Raw genomic sequence first — 19,175 nt, forward strand, 5'->3', positions numbered from 1 at the left:
CTAGCAGTTCGAAAGCACGTCAATGTGCAAGTAGATAAATAGGTACCGCTACAGCGGGAAGGTAAACGGCGTTTCCGTGTGCTGCTCTGGTTTCACCAGAAGTGGCTTTGTCATGTTGGCCACGTGACCTGGAAGCTGTACGCCGGCTCCCTTGGCCAATAACACAAGATGAGCGCCGCAACCCCAGAGTCAGTCACAACTGGACCTAATGGTCAGGGGTCCCTTTACCTTTATAGTGACAAAAGCATTTATGTTCTTGCAATTATAGAGACAAAATTTAAGTTTTAAGGACTAATCAGAGAAATCTTCAGGTGGGTATACATTTTATTTTTTGACCCAGAACTGGTATTTACAGCACTTGAAACTGACAAAAGACAGTTGATTCTGTCAACATATAAAAAATAATAATTCTACAGTCAGCATCTGTACATTTTTTCAGAGAAACCAAATGCAGTTCTGCTCTCAGCTGCACTACCATCTCAGGAATCACTGGGTGTCCTTTCACTCCTCAGCTTGTGGTCTTCCTTTGCTTTCCCCTAATCATTTCTGGTAGTACAAAAGAAGACCCACCTATACATGTTCATGGAATGAGTTCAGCAAAAGAGAAATTATTCCAGAAATCCTGATAGCCTATGATTACCAGCAAGCATAACCTACAGCAAACTTGCAGGTGGGTCCTGGTCTCTCTCCTCAATACGAACGCTGCTGCATTTACTCTGTACAGTCAAACCTTGGTTGTTGAAAGTAATCTGTTCCGGAACCCTGTTCGGCTTCTGAAATGTTCAACAACCAAGGCACAGCTTCCGATTGATTGCAGGAGCTTCCTGCACGCAAGCAGAAGCTGCGTTGGACGTTCGGCTTCCGAAAAACGTTCGAAAACCAGAGCATTTACTTCCGTGTTTTTGGTGTTTGGGAGCCGAACCGTTCGAAAACGGAGTTGTTCAGGAACCGAGGTTTGTACTCGATTTTCACAGGACACTCGAGTAAGCCAATGTACATAAGAAGTAGACAAGAAGGTCTCAAGTTGGCTATGGTGGCAGTAGAGCTGCCATGCTGATTATCCAGCTTGCCAGTCTTTTACCATTAAGCCTGTTGCTGCAGCAGAAGACTGGCAGTGAGGTAGAACTGGGGGGGGGGGGGTTGTATAACCTTTGCTGGAAAGTAGCAGCAGCAGAAGGGTGACTGAGTATGCAAGTATAAAGCCTTAGTGTCCACAATCCCAGGTACACCTGCGCACTGATGATCCAGCTGTCTCTGCCTTGGCCATCACCCGTGCTAAAGGCGTAACTCCTCCCTCGTTGATCACTGCCACCACTGCTGAGAAAAAAAACTACTACTTTTCAAATAAAAGCATACAAGGAAAACCAATTATGCAACGGTAGCCCTTTCATCAACAGTCTGCTTCCTGTCTTTGCCTCAGAACTGTTAACAACCCAAAAAAAAGAGTCATTTCACATTCACTGGCAGCAGTGAAGGAGCTGCTTTCCTGGGGCTTCTTCCTTTATTCCACCTGCCACATGCATGGAGGAATCACACAGAGAGACCACTGTCATGATTCCTACCCACCTGATTTTTATTTTGGTGGTCTAACAGTTCCAGAGAGCAGAGAGAGAACAGAACAGATACCTATGTTACTTCTAGCATGTCATGACACTAATCCACCCATTTCAACTGTTTGTCTCAGCATCGTTTTAACTTCATAAAGGGTGGTTTTAGGCAGCATAATCTGAGCAAAAGCCAAGGGACTTTCAAGGGGGACCTGAGGCTACAGTTTTCAACCCCCAAGATCAGGAAGGGGAAAATAATCTCGTATGATTGATCATTCTGATCCTTTTCTGTGCATGGCTAACAAACATAACAGAAAGCAGCACTCACTTCAAGGTATACACCCCTATAAATTGTGAGTCACACTGTGTCCTTACTTTGGGCACTCACTGCCCATTTCAGAAATTCCTCTCCCTGTTCCTGCAACAATTGAAGAAACCACCTAGAGAAACATTAACAGGACTGATACTGAACTGAAAGACCTTCTGCAAAGGAGGAGCAAAGAAGCCTGACCTTCAAGTGGACAGCATCCCTTCCAATGCACATAATAGATTCCTGGAAAAAGGGTTGATGGCCACCTGCAGTCCACTACAATGGTAATATGGCTCAGAAAATATATATATATATACATTTTAATACAGAAAATAGATAATAGCCTCCCAGGAGAATACAGGGCTATCAGCGCTGGCAAGAAACAGTACATAGCTAATTCCTTTTTTGCTGGGAAAACTGAACCCAACACCACACCAACTCCTGCTGCAATGCCCTTCTAGAAGGTGGCAGGAATTTGGTTTCTCCTTTTCCATTAATCTCCCTACAGAGCTTCTGAAGGATGCCATTGGCTACTGCAAGATATACTGCAGATGGATTTAGGACACTGAGTAGCAAATTCAAGTGCTGTTTTAAGTAGGACCCTCAAGTGGTCCTGGTCCTTAGGGTTTGGAGAAAAGTTACACTGGAATGCCCACATGATCACCACCATTAGAGGAACATCTACAGCCCAGTTGAATGCCGGTGGATTTGCATGTAACATTACACTAACACTGATTATTTGAACAGAGATGTTCAGTGCAAAGCCCGCCTCCTGGGCACTGCCCAGCTGGTAGAGCCTGAAATGTGCACCAGATGACCAAAGTGACAAGCAGTGAACACAACGTACTGTCCAAAGGCTACTGACGCTTGGCTTTATACGGCCGGGAACGTTTCCGCCGGTCAGGCTTCCGCTGCTTGTGGAGACGCCCAATGCTGACCCCTTGCCGCCTACGCACAGAGATGTTCTGTTCAACAAGGCTAGCCAACATTCCTGCAGGGAGAGAGTTTGCAAGGTTAGCTAAAGAGAAACAATGGTTATGCAGTTAGGATGTTCTTTCCTTTTCATCCACTTCAAAACACAAATTCTAGGGAAATAGCTTTCCTTGCCAAACAAAAGTCTTGGGACCTTAAAACAAAGATTTATTGTAGCATAGCCAGTCCTCTAAAAATTACAATATTCATCTTTAAGGTGCAATTTAAGACATACTGTCCTTAAAAGTAAACTACACAAGTCTTCAATTATGTACCAGAGGGTAGGTTAGACCAGTGTTTCCCAACCTTGGGTCTCCAGCTGTTTTTGGACTACAACTCCCATCATCCCTAGCTAGCGAGACCAGTGGTCACGGATGATGGGAACTGTAGTCCAAAAACAGGTGGAGACCCAAAGTTGGGAAACACTGGGTTAGACAGTCAGGAGCATTATATGAATCACAAGTTCATGATCAGAAAATATTTTAAAAAGCATGCCCAAAAGGTCCTTTTTTGTGGATACTGCCTTCAAAGGGAGCAGATTTAGAATCAAAGCTGCAGTTTCCAAAATGCAAGTGAAGACCAAAAGAAAAGTCCCTGATGCCAGGACTGCTCAACAGGCATCTTACCTTCTTGTGCCAGCATGGAGATAAAGGTGCATATGAATTCATCATAATTGTGAGTTCTTCTCTGGTCATCAATCTAAGGGGAAGAGTCAGTAAGGTGGAAGGGAATTATCAGTTCAGCAGTTTTAGTCAAACCAGTCAAGAGAAAATGTTTGCCATGTTAACTTTCATGTGGCTGACTGGCAAGATATAAGTGAATTAAGTCTACTGTATCTTATCCAAAATATACTTGGGAAATTATATCCAGGACACACAAATGAAGAACGATGGCAAAGCCTCATTTTCTCCAGTTTTTAGCAGATGTATAAAAAGTAAAAGACAATGAGATTTCCAGATTCAGGCAAGAGGCACTGTGCAAATATTACTAACCCAGCCTTTACAAGGCTAAGAAAATGATGTATTCTGATTTTACTAGTCTGAAGACTTGTTTTCATATCAGAAACTGGTCATGGTGAAAGAAAGTCATCTCATGATAACCCCCCAAGATTAAACATCCTGGTAGAATACCTTGAACTTCTTCCTTTTCTCTATCTCCTCCTTTAAACAGGCTTCATAGTTAGCTATTTCAGCTTCCACACATTTCAGCAGTGCCAGCAGCTCCTACCAGAGCCAAAACAGGGACAGTATGAACACACGCAATCCCCAACAGTGTTTCATCGACTTGCAAAGTCAGCAGAAAAAACAATGCACCATCTGGAACAATATCACATGAAGCACAAAGAACATCTCATAGCTTCGGTGCCAGACCAGGCGATTTGGTAACTCTTAGGGTGTGTAGCCAGGAGGTGGGGGGGAGGGGAGGGTACTCAGTCCAGAAACTGTATTAAGAGAGGCTGCAAGAGGGGGCGGGGAGTGATTCTACCTAACAGCAGCAAGGAAGAAGGGAAAAAACCAGCAGCAGCAATGTGGGAAATTAACAAGCTGCAAGGTTTAGTGTTACACAGTCTCGTAGACCTTGGACTGTCTGAAGCATAACTTCGAGGAATCACATCACAGCATCTAAAACTCATACTACCAATAAGCATCATCTGTCTTTGGGAGGGGGGAAAGCAGGGGTAGAAATACAATACTTACTTTCGGAGAATACTTTTCCCCACAAGGGAGATCACCAGACCGACCAAGTCCAGCCTTCTCCTTGCTGTCATTTGCTTCACTTGAGTCTCTCTCTTCTAGTTTGACAGTGGACTGAAGCTCTTCACTGGATTTGCTAGAAGATGAGGAGTTTTTCCCACCATCTGATATCAGAGCAAAAAAGATGGAATGCTGCAGGAAAGTTGGACTAGGTGACCCTTGGGGTCCCTTCCAACTCTACAATTCTAACACACACGGTGGATTCATCTTATTATTAAAACCATTGTACACATACCACTTTTCATTTCAGAGAAATACCAAAGTAGTTTACAAAATAAAGCACAGCCGCATATAAGCACAATATAACAATAAAACATAAGCATCAAATAAGTAGCCAGAAATGCCAGGAAGCAATATTAGCATTCAGGAAAATACACAAATGGTTTTATGTACTTCTGTAGTGTTTAAATACATGTTTTGGGCACAGGTCATACTCATGTTCCTTCTTCCATAAGTATCCCATACACAGTCCTAGGCCAAACTCCTACTTTCAGTACTCCAAGGCTGTAGTCACATCAAGTGAATACTGAGCCCTTCTATAAGGGTTACTCATAAGCATATGCCTTGCTTCAACACAGTTCACATATGCTTTGGGGGGAGAGAAGTTATGAAGATTATCTGATGGTACTTTGGCTCTGCTTCCAGAATCAGCAAAGAGCCAGACTCTTAGTGATGGAAAAAGGAACTCTGGAAAAAGGAAGAGTAGACCTTTGTTGTAATGCTCTCACCAACAAACTACAGAAGTTAAGGGAACCTCCACAATATATGCCATATTCATAAACATTGCCCACCAAACCACAGGTTCATCCCTGCACACAAAAAACCTTTTAAAGGCGCCTAGCAAAAAAAACAACCCTTGGGCCTTTTTCTTTGTAACCTGGCAGGTTTCAAACTTAATAGTACCTCTGTATGCTGTTTTCATAAAAACCACCCCTTTAATAAACAGGAAAAAGTAAGTGAGCCTTTAAACTTTTCTAAGTAAAACCTGTCCTTGCAAGAAAACCATTGCAGTTTCTCCTTCTGATGTTTCGCAGGATTCATCTCCTTAAAAGATACTATCATGCCTGCAAATTTCATCCAATTCTGCCCCAAATTAACACATAAATGGTTTCTCTTGGGGCGGGTGGGTTTAAAATCTAAATGTGCCTAGCATGAAAACTCGTCCTGTTTTTAGGACATTGCATTGCAGTAGTCGCTTGGACTACTGCAATGTGCTCTATGTGGGGCTACCTTTGAAGGTGACCCGGAAACTACAACTGATCCAGAATGCGGCAGCTAGACTGGTGAATGGGAGTGGCTGCCGAGACCATATAACACCGGTCCTGAAAGACCTACATTGGCTCCCAGTACATTTCCGAGCACAATTCAAAGTGTTGGTGCTGACCTTTAAAGCCCTAAACAGCCTCGGTCCTGTATATCTGAAGGAGCATCTCCACCCCCATCATTCTGCCCGGACACTGAGGTCCAGCGCCGAGAGCCTTCTGCCGGTTTCCTCACTGCGAGAAGCAAAGCTACAGGGAACCAGGCAGAGGGCCTTCCCGGTAGTGGCGCCCGCCTTGTGGAATGCCCTCCCCTCAGAGGTCAAAGAGATAAACAACTACCTGACATTTAGAAAACATCCAAAGGCAGCCTTGTTTAGGGAAGTTTTTAATGTGTGACATTTTAATGTATTTTAATCCTTGTTGGAAGCCGCCCAGAGTGGCTGGGGAAACCCAGCTAAAAAAATTATTATTTATTATTATTTATTTATTATTATTATTATTTATTATCTATAAGATGGAAAACTTCTGAATCAGGATTTAAACCCAGAACTGAAATGGATAGCCTCCAAATCACTCTCGACTGAACTGGGTTCTGAACTGAATCAGGATCAGCACACCCCTACCAAACAGCTTTTTATTCTATTCTTATGCCTTTGGTATCTAACTGGAAACCACTGGGTCATCCTCTCACTGCTCATCATAGAGTCAGAACAGTCTGCTACAGGAGTAGTTACAGGAGTACAGGGGTTATAGCCCTTCCCCTGAACCTTACCTGTTACAGTAAGTGGGCAGAAAACCCCATCCTCTGTGAGGTGCAGTAAGCCTGTGCTGATGATAGGCCCCAAATCCCTCACAGCTCGATTGTAGCGTATACAGTCCACACGCAGAAGGCTATCCTCCTCCCCGAACAGCACCTTGGAGATGTGAGAGGTGACAGGGCTGGAGGGACGAGTGGGGTTGGCGGAGCGGATGGGGGAGCGGAGTGGGGAATTGAAGGCACTCCCAATCTCGGAGGCAGTGTCCGTACTCTCGTTGCTGGGTGTAGGAGATGGCTGGGAATGGGCAACAGCAGCAACAGCAGTGCCTCCACTGCTGGTCTTGATTGACAGGGGGATGGAGAGATCCTTCTGTGTTTCCTTGAGCTTCTCAGTTAGGACATTAATAGTGTTGGGCTGCAGCATGGAGAGCTGGCCATCTGCACTCCCCACCAGGGGCTCCTGCTTCACTGAGCCCTTCCGCTTGTATCTGTTCAACATTGGGGAATAAGAGAGGAAGATCAAGTTGAGATGACTGAAAGGCAATAGGAGCAGCAAATATCAGGCATAACAGGTCTGGTGGAAACAATCAAAACATTGCAGTATTCCATACTCACATTCAGTAATATACAATTATTATTATTTTCTTATTTTTATTAAATTTTAAAATAAGCTGTATTTCTTATTAAAACATTCACAAATCATAACAAACACCCGCACACATACATGTGACAAATCATAACAAAACATATCAAACTCCATCCAAATATAGAGAAACAAAAGGAAATAACAAGGAGAGAAGAAAAGAAAAAAAGAAGAGAGGAGAGAAAGAGAGAAAAAGAAAGTAAAACAAAATAAGAAAAAAGAGAACAACTTCCAATCATTTCAATCTTCCCTTTTCCAATATGTTACAATTACTTTGCTTCTTCCTTGCTAGATATACTTAAAATAAAACATACCATTTTCTTTCTTTCTTTTTAAAATTCTCTATCTCCTTTAAATTCTCTATCTCTGTATTTATTTTCTTGTGAGTCTCAGTCTAAGCAAATCACCAGATTCGTATTTAAACCTTCTTTACACAGATATTCTTCCACATATCTCCATTCCTTTTTAAGTTTTTGTTTTGGAATATACAATTAAAAAATGCCAAACACCAGGAGTCTCTACTGCAGTGTTTCTCAACCAGTGTGCCTCCAGATGTTTTGGGACTACAACTCCCATCATCCCTAGCTAGCAAGACCAGTGGTCAGGAATGATGGGAGTTGTAGTCCCAAAACATCTGGGGGCACACTGGTTGAGAAACACTGCTCTACTATAAAGGATTTGTCTGTTTGTTTAAACCAGTGTTTCCCAAACTTATGTCTCCAGCTGTTTTTGGACTATAATTCCTCTCATCCTTGCTCACTGGTCCTACTAGCTAGAGATGACAGGAGTTGTAGTCCAAAAACAGCTGGAGACCCAAGTTTGGGAAACACTGGTTTAAACAGTTTGTATCCCACTTTTCACCAGGTAGGTCTCAAATCAGCTTACAACAATAGAATATGCAAATTTTAAAACAATTAAACCTCTGAAATTTAAAATCTCCTTTCACAAGGGAGTGAGGCTTCAAATCAAAGCCAAATATAGCAACTGAAAATGCTGGTTTTGAAAAATAACCACTGACTTGCATTGAAAAGCTCCCACCCTCTTTTCTATGCCTATAGAGGAGCAAAGAGAGAATGAATCACCATTACCTTGTGGCGGGATTGGCATTGCAAACTTCTTCCTCATCATCATCATCATAGTCATCCTCCTCGTCCGAGTACTGCTGGTGCTGCCGTACTGGGACCCGGCTCCGGCCCACTCCTGCAGCAAGGTCCTCTTCCTCCTGCATTGCATATCAGAACACACCTTAGGAATGCAATCTGGGAAGATCTACTGCCCTCAAAAGCCCCTCATTTAACCAACAGTCCTTCACAAAGAAATATCCCAGGCATCATCCGAGCCCTGAGAAACCAGCTTTCTAAACCCATGTCTGTAGTGCCAAATTTCCCATTAAAATAGCTCAAAAATGGCAAAAATAAAATAAAAATTGCAATCTTGCCGAAAAAGCTCAACAACAGAAAAAGCTTAACAACTTTTCTGTCCGGGTTTTCACTGTTTGAAATATGGAAACCCTAGATCAGGTCAATGGTCAATGGCCCATCCAGTCCAGCATCCTGTTCTCACAGTGACCAACTAGATGCTCATAGAAAGCAGGATATGAGCTATCATGTCCCACTTACACTTCCCTGCAACTGATATTCAGAGACAGAGACGGCTACTCCGACAGAACACAGCCACGGTGCTTAATAGCCACTGATAGCCATTTATTCACAACATAGGAATGTTCCTACTTCATACCCACTAATGGACAAGCTAAGAGAGTTAGTGGAACTTCAGTGGAACAACCTACAAAGCAATGACAGCCACCTATGCAGGAAAGCTTAAAAAAAATACCAAAGGCAAATTCTCATGTTAAAGATTTGTTTCTATTTGGCATGTGAAAGAAAGCTTGACAATAGTCACTGTCAACTGGAGATTCGTAAATCAGAAACCTGAATGAGATACTTGTGTTCAGCATTGCTCCCCTATACTTACTTGCATGGGTGACTTGGCATAGTTGTGGTTATCCAGGAAAGCTGGCAGTCTCTGCACAATAGGGCTAGGGTTGGCCAGTGCCCCATTGATGCTGCTCACAGGTAGCTTATTGCCCAGCTTGGATTTGCTTGGAGGGCTCTGGGTTGATGAAGGCTGATCCTGGCCTCCAGACTCCTCAGTGCTCTCTGGAAAGAACACATCTATTTTTTTATTTTCCCATTTGAGAGCATTTATACTTACTGAGTAAATGCATACACCTCCAATGAGGCATTTTCAGATGCACTGAGCAAGCACTCCTTTCCAGAACACCACACGCTTACCCCAAATCCAACAAAGGCAAACAGAGACACTTAAATCTGATACAACCACCTACAATTTGCAACCCTGTTTTTGCACTAAGGGACGGGCTAAAGCAGGCATGGCCAAACTTGGCCCTCCAGCTGGTTTGGGACTACAACTCCCATCATCCCTAACAGGACCAGTGGTCAGGGATGATGGGAATTGTAGTCCCAAAACAGCTGGAGGGCCATGTTTGCCCATCACTGGGCTAAAGTATTATTTATTTATTTATTTTGTTTAAGTAGTAAAATCAGGCCCTCGGCAGCTTCCACTTAGTAAGTGGATCCTTAATAAGCCAAGTTTATTTTATTTTATTACATTTCCACCCCACCCTTCCTCCCAAAGGAGCCCAGGATGGCAAACATCAGAATGATAAAACATTACACACACACACACTTACAAACAGTTAAAAACATCTAAAAGCATATCCCATTCTGAGCATGGTTCTTTGTTCTCCCCACTCCACAGCCCCCTTCTACATTTCCCCATACCTGCTTGTGAGCTCTCTGGGACCAGCTGCACTCTCCCCACTGGCAGGGCGGTGGGGGGTTTGCTGTTTGCTGACTTTGGCTCTTCAGAAGCCTGGGCCTCCTGGAATTTCTGGGTGTGGACCAGCTCTGGTTGCGTCACACGGATTAGCTGGTGAGGAAAAAATATAGATAGAACAAAGCAATTCACAGACATAGAAGGAAAGCAATGAAGTTCCCATCAGCATGTCAGTTCCGAATTAACATGCTTCCTTAATGAAAAGGCCAGCCAGGAGTGGGGAGGAGGATAACCATGTAACCTCTTGCACTATTTATTTATTTCTATTACTGGGGCTGCTGCCACTGCTCACTCCGATCACCAACCCCTCAACCACACCCTTTCCCCCACACCTGACCAAACACCCCACTCCCTCTCCATAGCCCCCCTTCCCTCACAGCTCATTAAACATTTAATGGAGGGAAGGGCGCTTCAGAAAGTGATTTGCCAAACCACTCTCTGAAGTGCTTCCCAACCTCCTTTAAACATCACTTCAGCAAAGGGGGGGGGCACACTTCAGAGAAACAGCTTTCTGAGCCTTCCCCACATTAAACATTACTCCTTCCTTAGCAGCTCACATGGGCTGCGCAGCAGCTTACTTGCTCAGCTGCCTGCTGCACTCTTGTACATAATACAGTGTACAACTTACAAACACGTTGTACAGGAAGACTTTGGGTTCAAGCAATCATTTAGAAACAATTCATTTTCATTCCCACCCCAGGCTCAGAGGCCAGCCCACAGGAGGCCCTTCCCTGAGTTCTATACATACAGAAGTCATATTCCAGTGTTTCTAAACTGAGGGGAAGTGGGTGAAAAATGTATACAATCTGCAGCCCCAGCAATGGTTCAAAAACATCAGTCTTGTACACAGACATACAGATAGCCACATGCAGTCAAGAGAAGAGATTCAATTACTAGGCTCATCCCAAACTTACCTGCTGCAAAGCCTCTAATACAGTTTGCCGGTTCATCTTCAAGATATGCAGCTTGGATTCATACTTCATCCTCCTGTCAGGCACGACTGCCATCAAGTTAAAGCGGATGTCATGATATGGCTCCCTGCAGGAAGACAGCATCAAGTGCTAAGCACACCAATTCTAAGTATTTGCAGCAGTGTATTTCCCTCTGCCACCACAATGTCACCACAATGCTAACATCACAGCGTATGGCACTGAACGGACAAAACTATTGGCATGCAGGTGCAACATGTCTTAGGACCAGAAGACGGCCTTCCGGAGAAAGCTGAACCAAAGCAGGATCTACAGAACATGAGATCCCAGGAGAAATAATTGTCTCTTATGAAGCACACCCTCCTAAGTTATCACAGGATCCTAACTAAACATAACAGCTATGCAACATCCCAAGTAACAGAGGCACTATGCCTCTGAATGGTTGCCACTTAGACACATGAGCAGGAGACTACTAATGTGCGCATGTCATGCTCGTGGGCTTCTCATGGGCATCTGGTCAGCCACCATAAGAACAAGGTCTTCCTATGCTATGGCACTTTGATCATTTACCCTGCTGTGGCAAGTCCAATTCTCTCCATGATCACTCTTCGAGCTTTGTCTGTCCATTCCTCCTCTTCTGCCCATGGCCCTGAAAAAGCAAAAAAAAAAAGAAGGTAAATGTAGAAACAAAGAGAGAAAAGGTTAATGTGTTAAATGAGCTTGAACTGCATGTTTTTCCTCCCGTGCATACGCAACAGGGAGTGTAAAGGTGATTCAGTTAAGATAAAGAAATCCACCATAAGATCTATCACGTACAACAACCCTTGCGAAGGAGCTCACCTGAGCTTCCCATGTGGCTGACTAGATTCTGATCCATACATGCTACCTGCAAAGTCAACTCATAAAATAAATGTAAATTGTCCCCCTTTAAGATGTTTATTTCAGCTTAACCCAGAGACCCAGAATGGGTTATCAAATCCAAAGAAAATAGAAACTCAGAAACACATTCAGATTAAAAAACAAACCCATTGTATCCAGGTGCTTTCTAATGCTGTTCTCTTACTCAACTGCTTGCAGAGGATGGCAGAGTAAGGCATTTCCGCCCATTCTCTCTCATCATACCCACAAGATGTATACCCAAAAATCCTTAGATATGATGTTGCCTCCAGTCATGATTCAGTCCCATTCTTTTATTAGTTCCTCAAGGTACATCTGTTTCCTAGAACTTTGATAATTCATAGAGATTTTACTTTTCCGCTGTCCTCTTCTCTTGCCCACTTTCTTTTCTTTTTCCACATGTGCCCGTCTACGTAGATAAGTTTGCAGACGATAGTTATGCTATCGTTTATTTTACTTACTGCAACTATTTAATGTATTTCTTTCCTGCCTCACCAGAAGAATTTGCAGAATAATAATACAAAATATACCAAAAACATCTGAAAAGAGCAACTGCAAGCAAATGAATGGTAGGACTAAAACTGCAAACACAGCCTCCTTCCTGCAATTCCTGCAGCCAAGCTGGTGCCGAGTGTATTGCTCTGCTTTCCTTTGTTCTTGTCCTCTGGACAGCCCAGGACTTCCATACACACTTCCCAGGCACACAACTCAGAGATGCACCCTATCGTCTCTTGAGACAGACAGGTGCTGACAACATCATTTTTGATGACTCGAAATATCTTGCAGCCAGACCAACATTTTTTAGTTTTTCAGATAAGCTAAGGCACAGTAGGTGAAGTCCCTTACCATGGTCAATGGGATAAACTTTCAGGCCATCCAGCTCAAAGAGCCTCCCCTTAATGGGAACATAGCTGACAAAGTGAAAAGCCTCCATGGTTCGCACCGCACTGATCCCATTCTGTTTCTCTGGCAAATGCCGGGGCTCTGGCCTACCAAAAAACCAATAGACAAGAAGTCAGAATAGATGTGGTCTATTTTGCAGCAAGCACTTTTGTGTAGTGACCCCACTTACCTAGCATGACTGTTGTGGGCCTTGGCCAGTTCTGGGGCATTTCCAATGGCATAGCCTTTGCTCTGTGGGGAGGAAACAGAGCAAAAAGATAGCTTTAATTGCAGTAGAGCCCTTTATCAGGCAAGGTAGAGGTAAAGGGACCCCTGACCATTAGGTCCAGTCGCTGACGACTCTGGGGTTGCAGTGCTCATCTCACTTTATTGGCCGAGGGAGCCAGCATACAGCTTCCGGGTCATGTGGCCAGCATGACTAAGCTGCTTCTGGCAAACCAGAGCAGCGCACGGAAATGCCATTTACCTTCCCGCAGGAGCAGTACCTATTAATCTACTTGCACATTGATGTGCTTTCGAACTGCTAGGTTGGCAGGAGCTGGGACTGAGCAACGGGAGCTCACCCTGTTGCGGGGATTCGAACCACTGACCTTCTGATCAGCAAGCCCTAGGCTCTGTGGTTTAACCCACAGCGCCACCCGCGTCCGCAAGGAAGGCCCCCCAAATGCCAATAACCACCTCCCTTCCTGATTGAATTCAGAATGGCATAGCTTGGGCACCACTCCAGCTAGCCAGGAGGACTACTCTCTCAAAGCTAAGTAAAATTTACTTAGAAATAATCTACATGAGTTTTGTAAGAAGACTACAACCACAGTTTGATCAGACAATATGGAGATAAGTCATACTGGCTGGGAAAGAAGACACTACAAAGAAAGGATGTTTTATAAAAACACTTGAGGAGATCAGAAGCTTACAGTGATTTCTGATTATCCCACCTAAATGCCCCCTGCTGCATCATACCTCTGGACTAAACCCTTTTGTGAACTCCTTCATTCGGCTCAGAGTTGGCCCCAAGTCTACACTGCTGCAGTTCAGGAGGACACTCAACAATGCGTGTGTGGCACAAGAATTGGGGATCAGCTGTAAAACATAATATTTACAAACAATTTGAAAAACAAAGCAATGAAACAGTCATCAACACTAAGCGTAAGTCTACCATTGTAGCTACTGTTGCCTACAAGCTAAACATATGATTCTTAATGCACAGTAATGGTTAGAGGTCGCAGTCAAAACGGGAAGGAATAAAAAGGCCATAGAATTCAACTCCCTGATGCAAGGCCCACACACCTAAAAAGATCAACCCACACAGATCAGACCACATTAATAACAATGACATCCTTATTCAGGAGACGTTTTGACAGAGAAAGTCACTAAAGTAAGCACACCAAGGTGCTAACAGAAAACACCCACTGTATTGACTTGTTTGTCCCCAGTTGTGTTAGATGGTGAGTGAGGAGTGTGCAAGACAGCTAAATCAGAAAGCTGTAATACCTTTGGAATAGTTCAACCTACAAGAAAACAGGAGCCTACTAACAAATGTTTCATTTTCAGAATATTCTTCTGAATCATTTCCATCTTCAGCATAAATCATGCTGAAAGTATATACTACAAGCACATAGCTGCCAAGTTTTCCCTTTTCTCGCGAGGAAGCCTATTCAGCATAACGGAAAATCCCTTAAAAAAAGGGATAACTTGGCAGCTATGCAAGCAGATCTGAACATGCTAAGCAGAGAAAGAATGTGAGCTTTATAAAGGAAAACTTGAACAAGTTATGCAAATTTGACTTACGATATCAATTCAATTGTATGCTTTGGTTTTTTTGTCTGCAAGTTTCGGATTTCAGTGAATACTTTAGGTATCTAGTTGAGAAACCAGTAGATACACAAGGAGGGAAAGATACTGGCCTGGTTCTGATGTCACAACCTTAGTCTGATAAACCATGGGTATTTGTTGTCTGAACCAGGCCACAGTGAAGGGCAGTTTTATGGAAACGGACAGACTAAGCGAGCTGAAGTTAAGTAAGAAATTATGATTATGGCAGGCTCTGGGAATTAATTAATTAATGAATTCACAAGGGTTGGAGGGTGAAATTCCCTACTCTGAATATAAGGATGCTCTATTCTGTAACCGTTATGAAAGAAGACTTGGAGCTTCCACCATGGAAGGTCATACCCCTAATCTCAAATTGGCTGTGGTCAACTGTGGTCACTCAGTGATTAGGAGCTGACACTCTGCACATACTCAAAAGCAGTCTTTTTGAACAGTAATTCACATATTGCAAATTGGATCCTGGGGATTTGTTTTCAGTGCTAAGTATTAGACTGGCTCACATTAAACCCTGTCTCTACCCAACTGGGGAGATCCCTCTTTCTTCATCCAAGCCAGCTCACCTGATGAGCAAAGAACATATTATTGACAATGTCATCATCAATCACCGATGTCTCATCTACCAGAGTTGAGACCTTCCGTCGTGATCGGCGCTCTTCAATCCACTTGAAAAGGAAGATAAACCCATAGACTGGCCTGAAGAAAAGAATGGAGACAGCAGGGCACCAATGAAGCAGCATCACTTTTGAAGCATTTCTTTCAACAGTTCTCTAGTCATTCACACGTCAGCCTCAGCGCTTCAGTCATTTAACAATAACTATAGCTAGTAAAAGCAGTGGGGGGGGGAGATGGACAAAGTCAACCATACCGCATTACAAATCATCATTATTGCATCATTCCTGATACTCCCAAATAGCGATAGCGACCAACTGAAATAGCTACAAGCTAACATAGACCTTGGGTTGTATTCAACTAACTTTTGCTCCAAGTAGACCCATTTAAATACCTGGATCTAAGTTAGTAATGATCATTAATTTGAGTACGTTTACTCTGAATGAAAGCTACATTTAATTGTCTATGCTTTACTGACTATTTTTGTACTACTCTAAGCTACAGCAGTCTCATATTTAAACACTAACCTGGTAGCCATAGCTGATCAGGAATGCTACTATCTTCTAAGAAGGCTAGTAACTTGTGTGTGCTTATTTACATAGTTGTACTACATTATAGAAGATTTGGAGCAGGGGTGGGAAACAAGATCTATTGTTTGAGAGGTGTGAGAGCAAAGGCACTGCCACAAAGCATTGTTTATCCACTGATTATCAAAGCCCTTTGCAAAGCACTTATGACTGAGCCAGATTTTTACACAATGTGATTATTCACAAACATCACAAACATCAGAAGGATATTTTGCCTTTCTCAAATCAATGTAATGATTACTAACTTACCCTTGGCATTTGCTCTGCAAATCATAGATTTCTTCAACTTGCACCCCCTTAACACCTACAAGAAGATATAGCAGGAGTCACCATGTGGGAAGGAGCAGTCAAGGAATATTAGCAAGGTGATATCCAATGTTAGTCATAGAGTAGTCCAAATGAAACAAAAGGAATTAACTCAATTCTTTTATTTCAATGAGGCCCCTCTGAATATGACTAACATTGGGTATCATTCATAGATTACCAGTTGCCATACTCACCAAAATCCTCTACCAATAGAGTGAAGAGCCCTACAAAAGAATACAAGACAGAAAATTACTTACTGAGCAATTCATGTATTCTTCAGAAAGAAACTTTTAGCATTTATTTCACTATGAATGTTAAAATCAAGATTAGAAATTATTTAGTCATACTACTGGGTACCTTCTTAAATAATTCAGATGTGTAATATTATTTTTCACTTTTATATCCCACCCTTTCACCAAAGTGTTCACACTGATGTGGATGGATAAGAAAACAAATATGTGAAGGTTGGTGGGTAACTGGTGCATGGTAACTTGTACAGCTTTGCAACCTGAGTAAGGGTACAAACCCCACGTCTCATCTGCACAGCACGGGTAAAGCACAAGGCTGAGGGCCAGAGGGCTGGCTAGCTGGTGGACAATTTCCAAAGTCAAATTGGATTATATTCTGAGCCAATCTATTTCTTGTTGGTTTGTTTTTTAAAGTAGCTCTGGTTAATTTTTGAGCCAATCTAACACAGGCTAAACAGTGCAATAATTGAGACACACACTTAATTTTTTTCAACTGTGGTGAAGTATACACTAGCTTGAAAAACAGAGAGCATATACATGTTAATAATAAGTCCCCTTATTATAAGTCCCCTGTATAAGGCCTCAGCTGTTTTCTATAGAAAGCATCTATTGTCACAACAGTGTTGGCTGTTGTATTCTAGCATTCCACATTTCCAGAAAAATATGCTTCAACCTTAAATGGTGCGTCCTTCTAATTGGTTGGCATAAGGTACATTTTCAAGCCTTACTTTCACTGTTTGTTATTAAGTATTTACTTCTTTCACATGAATTTGACAAGTAGAGTTGGATTTGTAGCAATACAAAGACAGGAGTTCTTTTATTTAGAAGTGTTTATAAAGCACTTAATATTTCAAAAATCTAAGTCGTATACCATCTAAAGGTACCAAATATATAATTTAAAAAGAACAAAACCTACAAAACAGCAATGGAACAGTGCATAAAATCAAATAAAACAGAAATCCAAAGGGTTCAAGCTTGTAAAACAGGGTCCAATCTTATGGGTCAAGGAAAGCCTGGCAAAAAGGATAAGCCTTCAAAGGACATGTGAACCAAATGATGGATGCTTCTTCATGTATGACAGAGGGAAGGGCATTCCATGTTACAGGGGCGGTACAACAACATAAAAATGTGCCCTGTCACAATGATGATAAAAGGGCTCCATTCAGCTAAAGGGCATACACAATATGCAGACCAACATGAACCTGGTTTTGGACATCTCTAAATACACCACCATCTCACACCCAATATTATGGGACCTAACTTGCCTTGCTACCCACTTATCATGGCCAACAACAAGGGAACATATCATCAGGATATAAAGTCGCCTGTCATTGGGTGGCACAGCATAGACATTGCATGGCCCAACTCCTCCCCAGCTTCCGATGAATCCCCTTAAAAGTTATAGCTGTCCTCTGTGGACTGCCACACATGGGGGCAGCCCAATTCTACCGCCAACTTCTCTCTCGCTATCAATGCACTCCCCAAGAACAAGCTTTTAGCCCCCACCCGCCTTGGCCAAGTGGAGAGACGGGAGGGAGGGGGGGGGAGAAGCCCATCTCCCTCCCCCTTCTCGGGGTCCTCCCACCGCCCGCCCCCACCTCTTCATTGCCCCAGTCTCGCCCCTCCCCCCTTCTCCTCCCCGAGGCCTCCCCCTCATGACCCCCCGAAGACCGCGGGAGGGGGCTCCCTCGTTCACTCACCAGGGTCGCTCTCCAGCTCCAGCCAGCCCTTATTCATCTTCCCCCTGGGTCAGGCCTCAGCGCCATGACCGGCCCCAGGCCCTTCACAGACCCACCTGCCCGCCCACCTCCAGCTTCGGCCACCCGCCAGCGCCCGCCGTTGGAGAGGCTCCAATTTCACTCCGCCGCCGCCACCTACAACAACAGGACCCCCCACGCTCACGGCGCCGCCTCTTGCACACGTCATTTCGGCGCGACTCCAGACGCACAGCGTCCGCCCCGACGTAGGAAGTGGGAAATGGAGCGCGGCGAAAGATAAGTCGCGACGGAGTAAGAAAAGTCCCTGCCGGAAAGAGTTGTGGGTTTCCGGTTTGGGCGGAGTTTCAAGAGTTTTGAGCCTGCAGATGTGCTGGCGAATTCGGTTACATAAATTGGGGGGGGGGCACCGTTGTTACTGGTTTGTTTTTGTTTTATTTTATATTCTGTGTTCTCGTTTTGTATTTCTATGTTGTGAAGTTGCCCTGTGCTGTGATCTTCGGGCGAAGGGTGGGATACAAATCGAGCAATAAATAATAAGCAAATAAACTTTTAAGCTGTTCTAAAGCTGATGAGGATAGGACTCTGGGAAGCAGCCCGCCACTGGCGCTACTTTGAATATTTCTGTGTCTGCATTTCTCCCTAGCAGTCGCAACCTTAAACGGGGAATCCGTTCAGCTTGCGGCGGAATTCCTCTGCATGCCTAGCCAGAAGCAAGCCTCCATGAGGTTTTAAAGTACTAATCCTCGCCATGGCTGTTCGGCAGTTCCGCACCCAGTAGGAATTACGCCCAGGTAATGGGGGTTGAGGTTGCAGCCTTAGATTGCACGCCTAAGCAGACGTGCTAAAAAGGAAGCCTCGCCCTGTGTAAGCGTGCATAGGATGGCGGAATTAAACTGATAGAAGTGTGCGCAAACCAAGTCGCGTCTCAACTGGAGTAATGTGTCCTCGTTAGAATATAGACAAAAAGGAACAGGTTCATTGGGGGGCGGGCGGGAATGAAGACAGTTACTAATACAGAACACGAGTCCTATGAGGAAAAGTTGA

General features: G+C 43.7%; 1 protein-coding gene across 1 annotated transcript; it reads right to left on the reverse strand.

Annotated features, from left to right (window-relative positions):
- Positions 1-306: 306 nt before the first annotated feature.
- BAP1 (BRCA1 associated protein 1) lies at positions 307-18,274 on the reverse strand. Its single transcript, XM_035106101.2, has 17 exons — positions 18,114-18,274; positions 16,360-16,389; positions 16,109-16,163; positions 15,224-15,356; positions 13,794-13,913; positions 13,003-13,064; positions 12,777-12,919; positions 11,604-11,682; positions 11,019-11,142; positions 10,050-10,197; positions 9,220-9,404; positions 8,334-8,467; positions 6,618-7,090; positions 4,527-4,687; positions 3,960-4,052; positions 3,456-3,528; positions 307-2,848 (listed from the first exon to the last, which is right to left on the reverse strand). Exons 1-17 carry the CDS (start codon positions 18,148-18,150, stop codon positions 2,715-2,717), a joined length of 2,184 nt encoding a protein of 727 aa, XP_034961992.2. The 5' UTR covers positions 18,151-18,274; the 3' UTR covers positions 307-2,714.
- Between the last annotated feature and the right edge of the window lie 901 nt (positions 18,275-19,175).

The sequence above is a fragment of the Zootoca vivipara genome, chromosome 2, assembly GCF_963506605.1.
Source record: "Zootoca vivipara chromosome 2, rZooViv1.1, whole genome shotgun sequence".
NCBI lineage: Eukaryota > Metazoa > Chordata > Lepidosauria > Squamata > Lacertidae > Zootoca > Zootoca vivipara.